The sequence below is a fragment of the Carassius auratus genome, chromosome 31 (assembly GCF_003368295.1).
Source record: "Carassius auratus strain Wakin chromosome 31, ASM336829v1, whole genome shotgun sequence".
Taxonomy (NCBI): Eukaryota; Metazoa; Chordata; class Actinopteri; order Cypriniformes; family Cyprinidae; genus Carassius; species Carassius auratus.
In genome coordinates this window covers 22,660,917-22,676,779 of record NC_039273.1, presented here as the reverse complement: position 1 = coordinate 22,676,779, position 15,863 = coordinate 22,660,917, and the positions used below count along the sequence as shown (strand labels likewise).

Below are 15,863 nucleotides of genomic sequence, written 5' to 3'. Positions count from 1 at the left end.
TCGGTAACTTTTGACGCTCTAGCGGTTAATAAACAGAACTGCTTGCGTCTTGCGGAAGAACATTGTAGCCGGAACTACTTCTCTCTGTTTATGTCTATGAAGAATCACAAAGGTACTGGGTTACTCCGCCGCGGTACCCCCGAAGCAATCTAAAATAGTCTGAATATAAACACTTATTATAGGTGTACCCTAGTGATTCAGAACAAGCTAAAAACACGGTTTGGAAAATGGATTCATGGTGTACTAGCTTATTATATACATTTTGTAAATTTTGAACACAAACAAAGTTACGGACCGCAGCTCTGATTGGTTGTTTCTTAACGGGAGAGATGTATTCCTGCAAATGGCAATAGGACCACTGGGAGAAGCCAGAGGAGCTTGATTTTTTTCACAGATTATCTGTCTTATATTCTACTGTCAGGACATAATGACAGGTTTAACAAATATGTAAAAAATATATATTTACAAATTTACCTACTGCAGCTTTAATAATAAAATAAACACAAAACAGCGCGACAGCCCCTCACGGACGATTGTCGCGCACAAACAAATACCAAACACAAAATAAAACCCAGGCCTGGTCCTCTCTAGTCCTTCACTGTCGTTGCTCCTCTGCTGTATCCTTCCGATCTCCTCCGTGGGACTCAATACCGGTGAGTGGAGCAGGTGTCGCTCATTTCACAATCACTCCACTGGCCTCGCTCTGTTCCCACGGTTCATGGCCCCGCCCCAGTTGTCACAAATAACAACAACAGTTATGTCGCAACTCTGTCATTTTACACATTTGTAACTATTAATGTGCAGTTTCCAATTCAGAACACGGGTGTTTTGATTATTGTCTGTGTGTGCAAATCGAAAGATTCAGCTTTTCACATCAGAGCTGTGAGTGTAAATTTCAACTTACAGATACAAATATTAATATGACAAGTTCTCACATTAAGATCAACAACCTCTCGAGTTTAGCCACTGATTTACCTCCATACTTGGTGAACATAAGATACTTTTTTCTTTGAACTTTTAATATTGTATAAATAAAGTATGAACTATGTATATAATCTTCATATTTTTAGCTTGTTTTGATACTTCTAAGATTGTGTGATTTACATAACATGTTGCAAATCTAATAAACACACAAATAAGTTTAAAATTATTTGAATATTTTAAGCTTTTCTCATTACTGAATAGATCTGAAGATAAAATCCTGCTGTGCTCAAAACTTTCCAAAAAACTGTAAATAACTTTGTCTGGCTGGTTTTGCAGAATTATTGGAAAGATTTTGAGATCCGGAAAAGCTTTGTAAGAAAAAGAAATGCTGATACAGATAAACATATGATACTCGTATAGACAAACTGACCTGTGTTCAAATTAATGAGAAGAGAAAAGAGAGAAAATAAGATACAGAAGAGAGAGAGAGAGCGCGCGCAGAGCACAGATGGGCCGTATGATTTCTCTCGCTGAGATGAGACATGCATAAAATTTAAATATTGCCAGATCCGTTGTGTCTGGCTGTGCAGCTCATCATCCTCAGTGATGGTGCAGACTACTTAGCCGAGACAAATGAGTGGGTGTGTGCGCGTGTGTCTGTGTGTTAGAGAGAGGGAGAGATGAGGAGGGAGGTGGCACAGAGTGATGCAGCAGTGCTGAAACAAGACAAGCAGCCAAAGTCTCAGGATAAGTAAGTCTGTGAGGAATGATAATGAACCAGAGACAAGCAGGCTGAGTGGAAGAGGAAAACTACACACAAACACAGACATACACACACACACACCATATGACACTGCAAACGCAACACAATAAAGAATTTCAGAGTGGTACTCCACCGCTGGGGTCACTTCCATTTCCATTCATCTCATTCAGTGGATTCAGTGCTTCACAGGAAAAATCAGCTTACAGATTTTGTGCTTTCAGCTCAAATCTATTTACTAAAGAAACATTTACTGAAAAAAATCATTTTTCATTATTCTAGTTCCTTAACAAATTTTGAGTTGTGTGTTTACAGTTATTTACCCACGCTCACATTTAAATACATGTTATATTATTCATCTTTTACAAGATCTTTCCCTTTGATAATTTGAATAATCAGTCAGATGAACATTTACATTTCATATTATTGGTTGTTTTAAGCACAGCATGATTTTCTCCTCAGCAGATTTCAGTAAATATGAGCAAAGCTTAAAACATACAAAATGTTTGAAACGTCCTTGTTTTGTGTATTACATTATGCAAATTACACAGAGTTAGCAGGATAAAAACAAGCTAACTTGATAGTATTTAAAAGACCTCCTTTTATTAATGTATTATATATATATATATATATATATATATATATATATATATATATATATATAATAAGCTTTAGACATCAATATACTGTTTGTAGGTCAGTATTCACCAGCAGAAGAACATCTTTGTCCATTAGAGTATGTTGCATCTCTTATTTCGAATCGAATTTGACTGAAAGTAATGGCTTGCGGTTCAGCGAGTGAGTCAGATGTTAATTTGGCATCCACTCTGACTATTTCTGAGTGTAAGTGAGACCTTTCAGAGTTTGTTTGTGACTCATTTGTGACTCATTTTGATTGGCTCATTAAAAACAACTAACTTTCATTGGCGAAACAGGCTACAATGTAGCCTAATTGTCTTTTTGTCTAATTCAGCCTGCAAGCCCACACTGAAAAAAATAAATAAGTAGATTTACTTCATTTTTATCTCGCAAGATTTTCCACACATACATTTTTAAGTAAACTTAAGTATTGAATTAAGAAAATCTACCACTCAACTAAGTTAGGTAGATTTAGCAAGGGAATTGAGTAAATTTAACATGGCCAGTTAGAGTTCGATGAGTAATATCAATCTAGTTATCTTAAATACGCAATCCTCAAGTACATTACCCTCAGTTACAGTTTATATAATTTTCTCAAACAAGGTAGCATTAGAAAACAACATTTTGAGTAGAAAATTAACTCCAGATATCACAAAACAGTAAGTTAATAAAACTTAAAAAAAAAAAAACATAACTCCAAAACAGTAAAAACTTTTTAATTCTTTTTTTTAATTATTTATTTTTAATTATGCCCCAGTGCATGATGGGAAAAATGGGATCATAACTTCGATATTTACTCAAAGAATCCTTGTAAACATAACAAACAATTCCAAGTAAAATATTCTTATAATTTCAACTTTAATTTCTACAAGAATAAATTGATTAGTAATATAGAATTTACTTTATTTTTTTAATTCTTGCCTGAACTTAATTATTTAATGTAGAAATTGCATTTGTTTTTATGTAGTATTTACTTAATCACAAAATCATTTTTATCAGTGCAAAACTAAAATGTTTTCTTTTGTTGTGGTGCATCTTTTTCTTTAAAGAAACAATTTGTTTTGGTAACTCAGCAAGCGACTTTGTTTGGTTAAGTTGGCCAACACTTAACATCACACAGGAAGTGGCATAGGAATTAGTGATGACAACAAGACCTGAAAGTACACCAAAGATGACACCAGGGATATCTCAACATTTGCTGACAAACAACACATCACAAGAAATCTGTGCTTGCATATGTTGTGTTAATGAACTTGGGGCAAAGTTTCTTTGAACTAAAGCATCTGCTAAATGAATATGCAAATGGCTGAGTATTGTTAACCGCAGGGTGCAAAGCTACTGAGCATCTGCAGTAGAGTTACCTAAAGCTCATACTAATGTGAGCTACTGCTACCAGCCCACTGTTGTATGAACAGAGACATTACAGTATATTATGCTGTGCAATGTGAAATATTTTATAGATGTGGGGTAAAGAAAGCATTAAAATGATTTATTTTCTGCATAGAAAATAAAAGTGAAATCCAACACATCTTTCATTTTAAGATAACTTCAGGCAGATATTTGAACGGACAACTTCTGGGTAGCTATGAAAGCAGAAAACCTTACTTCTTTGTGCTTACTTCATGTTTTTTTTATTTCTCAAATTTGCATATATCAAAGATTGGTGTCATGAACAATTAGTTTTGCCCGATGAATCAAGTCCCAAAGGACCTCAAACCTTTTTTTTTTTTTGGTTACTCTATTCATTCCTTGATTAGAAATCCAACCAAACTGCTTTAGGGCATTGTCTGAACTATTTTATCATAATCATTAATGTATTTCAAATTATGTTACACATAATATAACTGAAGCTAAAGTTGATCAAATTAAGCATTTCTCAGTCTCTGTGTTTTCTCATTTGGCTTATGTTTTGCAAGCTAACTGTTTAGTGTACTTAGAGCACTTCTAGTCCATTAGCCTGCTAGCTTAGCCTATACAATCAATAATATGTTTTTATATGCATTATACACTTCTGTTTGATCAGACATTATAAATGGCTACCCCCCTGAGGTCCTAAGCAGACTCAATTCAACAGACAGACTAATTGTTCATGACACTGGTGGTGTTTCATAAAAGCAGAGATGAACAGAACTACATATTTTCAAAGTCATTTAGCTGAGATCACATTTAATGGTTGAACTATTTTTAACAACTGTGCAAAATACAATAAAATGGCCTAATGTAGCAGTGCTATAACAGGGATGAACTTAAAGTTGGCAAGAAATGGAAATTCAAACTGTATATTTTCTACATGCATCCTAATGATCATATTTCAAACAGTACCATGCATAGCCTCCTTTTTTGTGTGTGTACATATTTACCTTATAATTTTTAATGAAAAAGTCATACTTTTATCTTCTCCAATCATTTTGTGCTGCACCCTTTTCTTAGAATCTACTGTAAGCTCACATTCAGATCTGGTCCTGTCCAAATAAACAACCAATGGATCCAAGAACCTAGTCTCATGTCACACTTTTTATTCTTTTTAGATAACTTTCACATTGGTTGAATTGAATATGCAAATTAATCCATACACTCAACTCATCTTTCACACAGTTAAAGGGATAGTTCATCCATAAAATGAAAAATGTTGTCATTATTTACTACAAACTCATATGTTTTCTCCCGTTGAACACAAAAGAAGAAATTCTGAAGAATGTTGGTAACCAAACAATGGATGGTAGCCATTGACTTCCATAATATAATAATTCAACAGCTATGATATTTATTTACATACTATAAGTCAAAAGATACCAGCAACTGTTTGGTTACCAACATTCTTCCAAATTTCTTCTTTTATATTGAGCAGAAGAAACAAACTTGTATAGGTTATACAAGGCCATCTACAAGACAATGTTTCAGAACATCGTAATGCATTTTATGTTTCACTCACAACATCTCACACATAATTGATATCATTAGCCTTTGGCTTGACTACACTATCAAACAGCTAATAATGTGTTGCTAATGTTATACAAACCATGTTCCCATTTTGGGGAATCCACATGCTTTCATGTGAGCCTATACCCAATGACCATCAAAGAACAATGGTCACAAACTGGTAAATATTGTAACTGTAGTAAGCAGATTTTTCCATACAGTAATATTTCAGCATTTCAGAAGTGATTTCTGAGCTGTAGCTTCAGTCACTGATAGTTGTTGATGCAAGCCATGTTGGTAACAAATGCATGTAAGTGAGCACTACCCTGTCTCTTGTAACAGATGGTCCAGGAAGAATAGACCGGCCATTAGTGTAGTATTTATACCCTCATCATTAATCTACCATTGAGCTCTTTGGCTTTGATTTTTCAAAATAGACAAGCAGGAATAAAACCCATGTTAAATGAATGATGCAGCTCTGTCTGTGACTTTTCTGGAGGTAACTTTGGAATACTGTGTTTGTGTGCACAAGGTTAATAAGGACTGAACTTCGCACCTTCTGGCACACCTGTGGAGGATCGACCCAAAGTCCACTGGGAGTCGAGCTCCGTTTCACCACCATATGGCTGCATGTGACAGCTGCCTATAAGTACCGATCGAATGAACTGTGTTTCCTGTGTGTCCTGTCTAGCCAGACAAATCACAATCGCACAAGATTTTATCTGGACGCATTGCAAGTTTGGATAGAAGAGAGCATGCACTGACAAAATAACACACATTAATATCTGAAACGTTTCAAGGGCATAACTTCTTTCCAATAATGCAAGAAATTCTATTACAAGTGTTAATTTAACGAATGAAGAAGCCCACATGAATTCCACATATTCCAAAGCAGAGCAACCTTTTTACTACAATGAAAATGGAGGGAAAACTTTGCCTGAGAGGCTGACCTTAAAGACGTGATGAGTTTTTCAACTGGAAGGTATTTCCTCTTTTATTCATCTGGTTTCACTCACTTCTGCTTTAGAAAAACCTCTGTTTTTGTTATGGAACAAATCATGTCCAAATCAAAGCTTGACTTATTTGATATTATCAGTCCCACTTTTAATTTGTGTCCACATGCCGCAGAGAGCTCTGCAAAACTGGCATGTCCTACACATCCCTAGCTTTTCAAATGTGTTTAGTATGTATTTTGCTCATTTTACCATGCTAACAGTTACCAATAAGAGCGTATTACTGTCGGATTTTACAATTGAATAACCATTCCAAAGAATTTCATTCCAAATCAGTGCAGATTTTGGTCCTGCATGTCAGTATGTGTATTTGCATGGTCATTAAAATAATAATTTTAGTCAGAACAATGGAATAATGAATATTTTAAAAATGTTATATTGATTAAGCAAGCATTGTGTTATGCATACTTAAACATTATACTTTTCAGTGTAACCTCACAAAGTCTAGCTGATTTTCACAACTATCAGCATTTTGTTAACAACTAAATACACTCATTGAGACTTTCAATACACTTTCTTTTGTCACAAAATTTTAAACAGCCTTTTTACTATGCAAAGTGTGCGCCACTGAGAATAATGCTATACAAGGCAAGTGATTTGACAGTTTACTACATTTTAAAAAGCTATGCCATGCATCAAATCTCATCAAGATGCATCGCCAAGCTTTTACACCCAAATAACAAAAATACTCCCAGTGAAGCTATGAATCTTACCCTATGAAGTTCCAGCCTAAGCTAGTGAATGGGTGTGCATATTCATTTTGAAATGAGATTAATGTATGATTAATGTATGCTTATTGTTTCAGATCTGTTTATAATTTACTATTATTTTCTTCTACCAAATGTATGTTCTATTCTAATGATGTACATTAAGTAAGTTTAAAGGATTAATTTACCGCCGATAAGATGGGATTTAGCAAAACGTAAACACCTATAATGTTCTGGGACTGATCCGATTGTTTGTGAGCTGGAGTAGAAAAATTAGCTATGGAGCCTTCAATAGTCTGACGGATAATGCTTTTTGCATTTTAACTATAGCTGACAAATGAATTGGAAGATCCGGGCATAGGTAAGATGGAGACATTTTAACAATACAAAGCTGGTTGGAAAACATCTAAACTTGTCCTTGCGAAAGACTGGCCGAGCATTGAAATGCACCAATGCATTTAAGTGGCTAACAGTGTTTGTTCATTGCTTGCTGTTCGCAGGGATCACTGTTCAAACACTGAATTCGATGTTTGTTTCTGTGCAGATGGCCACTCCAGCCCAATCCATATTTGTGGGCTGTGTTCTAAATCTTTTGCAGTTCTAATATATACAGCAGAATTGCCTACTGTTTGTCTGAAAATGCGTAAAAAAAACATTTTGTAATTATTTGAAGAACATAAAACTGTGGCTTTGGGCTCAAATAGATTCTGGTCAAAAGGAGAGTCATCAAGAAAATTGATGCAATAAATAGGAAAGTTTTGGTAGATTTTTGTCATCAAAAAGTACTTTTACAGAAGATTGCTCATGGTTAGTATCAAAATTTAGCTTTTTTTTTTTTTTCATTTTGATTAGTAAACCAGAAATGATGCAGAATCTTTTATACTTCTTATTCATTTTACATCATTACGAGACCAAAACCTTTGTTTCTTCACAGGTTTAGATTTCGATTCCCCGGTAATGTCTAGGTTTCTATGTTTGTATGTTGTTGAGCATGTTACCGCTGCCTGGTTTCAATGTTTAGGAATTGTAGAACAGGAGAAATAACAATGCTCAGAATGAAAAACAGAAACATCTGCCATCATGCATATTTAAACATGGTGCTCTTCCTAACCACTCAGCTTTATGAGTGTGCACTCTGGGGGGACGTCTCCGATTACTGTCCTTTATTTCTCCTGCTCACCTCCAGGTACACAACTCACACTCGACGATTCAATACCAACTCGCTATTTCTCCCTGAACGAGCCAAGCTGCATTATTATTTTATCACAAACACTCTTGTGTTGGCCATTCAATTAGCCCGGCAACATCTTCCTGGTGGCATACATTAGTCATGCCTCCTCTGAGCCAACTAATGATGGCAGAACCGAGATAAATAGAAGAGAGAACTCTCTTCATTTTTCTTGACTGAGTAGTGGCATCATTCCTGTGCTCTACAGGATTAAATCTCAATAATGGCATGAAAGGTGGGATAAAACAGAGAGAGACGAATGGAAAACCCCAAGAAACCCAAAATAGGGCACCACAACTTCATCGTTAGCCCAGGAGCTCAGACAAGCTATCCCAGAAGAGCTTCCCCTCTCATAGTCTTTCTATTTCTCCCTCTCTCCGTCTCTCTCTCTCATACACTCTCACACATACCCTACAATCAAAATAGGCTCTAGCGTACAAAGTGTCTAAGGAATGAGAAATAAAGTGCTGAGGTGCAGGATTAGACTAATCCCGGTGGTCTTTCCCAGTCTGAAGGAGAGATTTGAGAAATTTGCAGATGAAAGGCCCAAAAAGTCAGGTGCTCTCACATTCACTGAAGTTATACAGGCCTTCAAAAAATATATATATATATATACAATTTCTTTTTTAATGTTTTAGTGTTGTTCCAGTAAACATATTCAAAGCAAGATATGTTTACATCAGCGGAAAAATCTTGTAAAAAAATAATAATAATAAAATAAAAAATTAAACGACAATACTACACAAGTTCATGAAAAACCACACAATTTTTCTTATTTTACATAAGTATAGGCTTTTTAATAAAAGACAAGAACAAATGTGGTTTAAGAGAAAGGATTAGCAGTGCACCACTGTACAAGCTTTTCACGCGTTCAAACAATCGCTTTATTCGCTCCTTGAGGCTCGCAGTAGTTCACCAGTGGTGTGACCAGCCTGAACTATTCTGCATGACTGTGTAAGTCTGCCAAAGAGAAAAGAAGCTTACAACAAACATATCTGTAGTGTAATAGACTCTGATAGATCTGTATTGGAATATAGTCAAGCCAGCCGTGTGGCACCTTGTCTGTCTGACAGCTTATTTTATCAAGCTCTGCTTTCAACACGTGTGACAGCACTGTGGTGGGGTTACGCGATGGGAAGGAATCGATACGACGGAGCCCAGCCTGACACACACAGAATGCGAGTGAGGGAGAGTAGAACATGTCAACAGCGAATTTACAGGTCTGCTGTACTCTAATTCCTTTTCTTTAATTATATTTCTTACTGACACATCTAGATAGAGAGTACACTGTTTTACGAAGGAGATCAAGCACCAAATCATCTCAAATAGGCCACTGAAGGTTTGTACAACAGATAGATTTCTTGTAGACTGTTGCCCCCCTACAGCTATTTAAAGAGAAACATAATTGCACAGCGGGGCCCTTTGTTCCCAAAGTACTTCTGACAAGCACTCCCTTTCAGTACCACATTTACTCCACTGATACAGTGTAAAGCAGCACCAGATGTACTTGTTTGGGGCCAGATGATTGCCCTCACAGATTTCACATGCACATATGCTTACCGGTAAAAGGGGTTAGAAATCTTTGCAAATAATTAACTCAAAACATCTATGTGTACTGAAAATCTAAGCTACCTCTAAGCATGACCAATCCAGACAAAACATTGTGCAGCAAGAGCAGCACCCTTTGTGCCTTACAGTTTCTACTTATAAAGAATACATATTGGTAGTATTAACATGCACTCTAAAGTTAGACTATTAAATACAGTGTGCACCGTTTAAGGGTTAAAAACAGGTACAAAGATGTACGTTCCATGTTACATTCATAAAGATATTTTTTTTCTTGATAGAGTACAGATCAGTACAAGTTTCATAAGTTTTCTACCTGTAAGTATGATTTTAGGCTATGCTACTACAATGTTGCAGTAAAGTGATAGCCTACTATGAGTCGTCAGTAGTACACAAACCGTGCTTCGTTTCAAAATCACTTGCACTTCAGTGAGTAACTGAAATGTTGATTCAGTACATGCACTGAAGGAGTCGGCGAGTTCACTCAAGCTAAACGAAATTGTTTCGCCGAGTCTTTTTGAGCGATTTATTGAAAGAGTCATTTGTTCGTGAATCGATACACCCTGGATGCGTTGTTTGTTTATGTGTGAGGACAATTCGACAGAAAGACGCGCTTTAACCATAGGCTATTTGTAGTAATACTGTGGTAATCAAACTTACTAAACTTTTTCTTCCATAAAACCATGGTTAATTTTCGTAAGGGATGACTTATCTTGACCAAGACACTTATATGGACTGAATGTCTAACAAGTGTGCGTTAAGTTTCTCTGATTAAAAGCCTCAGTTCAATGAATAATATGCAACTCGATTAAAACAGACACACTTGTTAGAATACTATGCGCAAATGTGCACGGGAGAGTTAGAGAGAGGAGCGTGTACAGGTCTCTTACCGGAGCAGTTCCACCCGGTGGGTGTTTGACAGTCACTCAGCGATGATGGGAACGCGCAAAGTTGTTTCACTGGCAATATACAAAAAAAGCAATAGGTTGTAATTAAAATTACATGTGTCCGATTCTCCTGCCGCGGTCTGCGTGTCTGTCGCAGCACAGCGCAAAGAGCCATCTCAGTTCACCGGGAATGACACGGGGACATGAACCGAGGGATCCGATCCCACGAGCGCAGGCGACACAGATATCAGCCGCGGAGCAGTGATACACATCTTCCGGGCAATGCTGCGATGATCCCCATGTATATATGTGCTCTGATACCGGCGCGGTGCGACTGTCTTGACAAGTGGAAGTGTCCGGCTGTAGTGATGGAACTCAAAGCTGAGATGAAAAGATATAAACAATCCAAGCATGGACCTAAAAAGCTGCCCGGATCCACTAGTTGATCATGTTGATTTATCCTTTCTGATGGAAAACAGTCTGAAAGCGCCGGCTTTAGTATCTCTCTCTTTCTTTCTTTACGAGGTCTGCCTGAGAGTGTCTTGTTCGGCTGGTGTCTGGCTCAGACTGTGAGGATGAGGATGATGATGGTGATGATGAAGGTGAGAGGTGGGCACACGCTTCGGCTGCGCGGATTGGCTATAGAGGGTGCAGCGGGTACCGAGCTGTGTAACAGCATCAGAAACAAGAGTGTAAGTGAGACTTCCTTTTTTGCAGGGGAAAAGGGCCTACAAAAGATGTTTACTTATTTAAGTCATCAGCTTTGACAAAGAAAATACAGTTCAACTTGACTCGAGTACAAATGTTTCTGGTGACTTTTGTTAACTTATTTCTCAGGACGTTTTGTTACTTTTGTGACTGAATAACATGCCCAATTTGCGAACAAATGTTTTGAATGAATCATTTGAGTCGATCATTTTCTATTTACCTGTCACACGGGTCCGCAAAGCGGTCTGAACAATTCGTTTTGTGATTCTTGAATCTGAATCAAATCACAGGAGAAGCACTCTGGAACACGTAATGGTATGAAGAGACTGCTCATGTAAGCTTTAATCTCTCTCTCTCTCTCTCTCTCTCTCTCTCTCTCTGTGTGTGTGTGTGTGTGTGTGTGTGTTTAGTTTTTAGTATAAACTGTTGATAAGTTTTTGCCTCTATCATTTGGAGCGTTTTGAATTTTTATTTTTTATCTGTTCGTGTGACGAAAATCTACCACCTTTACTGCAAAAACTGTTCATGTTTGTGATATTTAGCTTGTTCAATTCAATACAAATTATATTTGAACTATGTTTAATATAATAATCTTATTTTATGTACGTCTTCAAAACTTGTTTAACCTGTATGAAACACTCAGTAAATTGCTCCTGTCCTGGGCACCGGCGGCGCCAGGGGGGGTCTTGGGGGGTCTCAAGACCCTGCCAATAAATGCCTTGATCCCCCATTTGACCCCCCAGCCTCTTCCTGATTAAAAAATATATATATTCGGGATAAAGATCCAAAAATGTTTCTCTTCAAACTACGCAGAACAATAATAAATAATAATTATTTCGACATTTATTCATACACTGAACCGAGAACCGTTTCTGTCGGACGCGTCCGATTCGAGAACCAATGAGCTGATGATAACTGCGCATGCGTGATTCAGCGTGAAGCAGACTGACACAGAGCGCATCTGAACCGAACTGATTCTTTTGGTGATTGATTCTGAACTGATTCTGTGTTAATGTTATAAGCGCGGGTAAACCAAAGGCTTGAATGAAGGGCAATCATCGCCAATGACGGCATTACATCGAAAGCAAAAGAACCGGTGAACCATTTTTTTTTCAGCTGGTTTATTTGATCGAATTGTCCGAAAGAACCGGTTCACTTGAGCACCTGCTCCTTTGCCCCTTAAGTGCCCTTTTGTCAAAGCAAAATTTCCTCATTTTTTTTTTTTGTAATAACATAAACTTTTGTGAATGCCTGCCCACGCCCAATCATAATATTAGTATAATTTATTAATAATAATTTAGCCGTAAATAAAATGACCAACATGATGACCGTTCACCTGACTACGACCTCATCCAACCCGGAAGATTCCTCATGCTGCACGCGCATTTTTTAATTGCTAGAGGATATTTTCAACATCGTGGCAGCTGGTAAGTGGTGTTTCATTCTCAGCGAAGTGATTTTGGTGTTTATTTACTTATTACTATTTTACAAGAACGATGTGATGTGAGAACATGCAGATACGTTGTTTATATTGCAGTGTGTAGCCTGTAGTCAAAGAGTATAGAAGTAACTTCTATACTCTTTGCTGTAGTGTAGAAGTAACACTAGCGTGCTGTTTGAGGGAGAAAAGTTTCACATAGATCGAGGGGTCTGGTCTTTTTTATGTTATTTGAATAAATATTTATTATATTACAGTACTTATTTATTTTTAACACGTAAAAATAATTATCACAACACTGGTAAGGCTTATTCAGCTTTTCTCATTCTCTGAATTATCATTATAAAAATAAAAACAATTCAGAAATGAATTAAAATATAATTATATTTTAAATGTGATGCAAATATTTTTTCTACAAAAGTAACAGTGTTTACAACAGCAAGACCACTTTAGCCTGTAAACTCAATAATATCTATCTGGAAATAAATGTAAAAATATCAATGTCAATAAAAATGCATAATATACCTGACATGAAAGTGCAGTGTGAAGGATATGAATAACAAATATAGCCTGTCATTTGTTTACATTGCAAAGGTGTTTTTGTTGTTTAGTAGCAGAAATATGCAGTTATTAGCCATGTCCACTGTATTTTTTGTTGGTTTTCATGAGACCCCCCTTGAAAAGACCAGGACCCCCCCATTGCCCCCCCAATCAAAATTGTCTGGAGCCGCCACTGGTCCTGGGTATAAAAAACACCATGTAATTCAAAAAATGTAGTACAAAGATAATATAAAATATAAACACATTTTAAAACGTGTCATAGTAAGACAATATTTTGTGTGTGCTTGCCTAAACAAATACAGCATTTGGAGATGCTAAAGTGTTCTGGGTGCTAGCCAGGGCATTGCTATTTTGCTAAGGTGTTCTCTGTTAATAGTGTGTTCTAGGTGTTTATAAAAAGTGAATCCCTACTATTTCAGGTGTGTAATAATTGTTTTAGTTTGCTTCAATATTTTGATTTCTTGTGCATCAGAGGTCACCATTCAACATTCACTCACATATACAGCACCAATTCTTGATGATTTCTTGACGAATCCAGAGCCGGTTCCAGGTCTCTGAGGGAATGATGCATAGGTACTATTCCTCTCACATGCCTGTGTGGCCCGTCAAACATCTAAATTAATTGTTACGCATGAGCTTGTGTGCTTCTCTGTTTCATTTCACGAGCGTGTGCTGAGTGAAGCAGCATGGAATTTATAATTATCTGCCCATAAGCTTGAGAACAGAATAAGGAAAGCACACACTGTTCACAACTCTCCTCTCCTGTCACACCCAGTTGGTGTTAGTTCTCAGGATAAGGACACAGGACTCTGTCAAACCTTCAAAGTCAATTAAATTCAGTGTCCATCGATCTACTTCAGCACTGCTCAGATTTTGCATTATTTGTTTTCTGTAGATTTTCCTTCAGTTTTGTTTTTAATAACACTGTTGACATAGGTTAATACTCTTACTTTCAAACTAGTGCTTGGACCGGTTCAAAATGTAAAACGGTTTGATTTACGCACATGGTATGACTTTTTTTTTAAATGGCATGCAAGTATTTTCTTTTCATCTTGCCTATGTATAATTACATTATTGTTGCTGTTCCATAAGCCCACCTTTATCTTTACCTTTATATATATATGTGTGTGTGTGTGTGTGTGTGTGTGTATTCACATATGGTCATATAATCACAGACCATGGCCACATTTGCCAAAAGTTTTGTGAGCTTAAAGGGTTAGGTCACCCAAAAATGACCTCGTGTCATTCCAAACCCGTAAGACCTCCGTTCATCTTCGGAACACAGTTTAAGATATTTTAGATGAATCCGAGAGCTTTCTGTCCCTCCATTGAAAAAGTATGTACGGTATACTGTCCATGTCCAGAAAGGTAATACAAACATAATCAAAGTAGTCCATGTGACATCAGAGGGTCAGTTAGAATTTGTTGAAACATCGAAAATACATTTTGGTCCAAAAATAACAAAAACTACGACTTTATTCAGCATTGTCTTCTCTTCTGGGTCTACAGTGATATCCGGTTCGCGAACAAATCATTCGATTTAACCGGTTCTTCTTGAACCAGTTCACCAAATCGAACTGAATCGTTTGAAATGGTTCCCATCTCCAATAAGCATTAGTCCACAAATGACTTAATGACTTAAGAACAAATGACATTTGTACATTCTTTTATATTTCAAATCATGTTTAAAAAACTAGTTTATTAACTATTATTAAATAAGACATTAGATTAAACTCAGTAAATATAAACAACATATTGTTCATGCATTTGACTTCTAGGTTTGTATAATAAGCTGCTCAGGCAAGCGGCAAAACATTAAAACACAACAACTAGCTTACTTTTCTTGTTAGGATATCGCAAATATTTCAAATTAAAACACCACTGACAGAAACAGTCGACTCTCGTGCCTTTTGCATTTTTTACAAGCAATTGCACGGTTCTTAATGAACTTTGTTTTTCTGCTTCTCGTTTATCTAAAGTTGCTCTTTTTTCTTGTTTTAAACCTAGCCAAAAACCAATGTGTTGTGTGTGAAACACAGTAGGCTGTAATTAGTATACATTTCACTAGTTCAGGCTTACATATAATTACCTGAGGTATGGTATGCATATTTGGCGTGCTGTCTGGGGAAGGGCTCCAAGCTCGGGAATGGCCCGAACCTAGAGTACCCCCACTTCCCCGTCTATTCATAAAGTGAACTCAGAGTGAGGAGATGGGGTGGAGGAAAGATGCTGATAAACCATCAATGGATAAAGGTATAAGTCAGCGATATTTATACTATGGGACTGATTACTTGATTATGGTCCACCTGTGTCAATTAGGCTAAGTATTTGACGCACTCCTCCCGAATCTTGTTAATAAAAATGTCATTTATTGTGAAATCACTGCATTTCAGTGTCAATCTATGTTCATCTTTACCATGACCAATGAGCTGTCACTTTGATTCAGCAAAGCAAAAATAGACTCGTTACGAACACATTTGCTGCACTGCTGCAGACGCACCGCTCCTGGAATG

At 36.9% G+C, this 15,863-nt stretch overlaps 1 protein-coding gene across 2 annotated transcripts in view; it reads right to left on the bottom strand.

The window, feature by feature from the left end:
• The window catches only part of LOC113050880 (tomoregulin-2-like), a 63,588-nt gene extending 52,314 nt beyond the window's left edge, over positions 1 to 11,274 (bottom strand). Inside the window, exon 1 of one of the 2 annotated variants that reach the window (XM_026214297.1) lies at positions 10,647 to 11,274. In XM_026214297.1, the coding sequence (XP_026070082.1) occupies positions 10,647 to 10,818 (172 nt within the window). In that variant the 5' untranslated portion in view covers positions 10,819 to 11,274. The remainder of the gene's footprint in view (positions 1 to 10,646) is intronic. The other variant, XM_026214298.1, reaches the window with a different exon arrangement.
• Between the last annotated feature and the right edge of the window lie 4,589 nt (positions 11,275 to 15,863).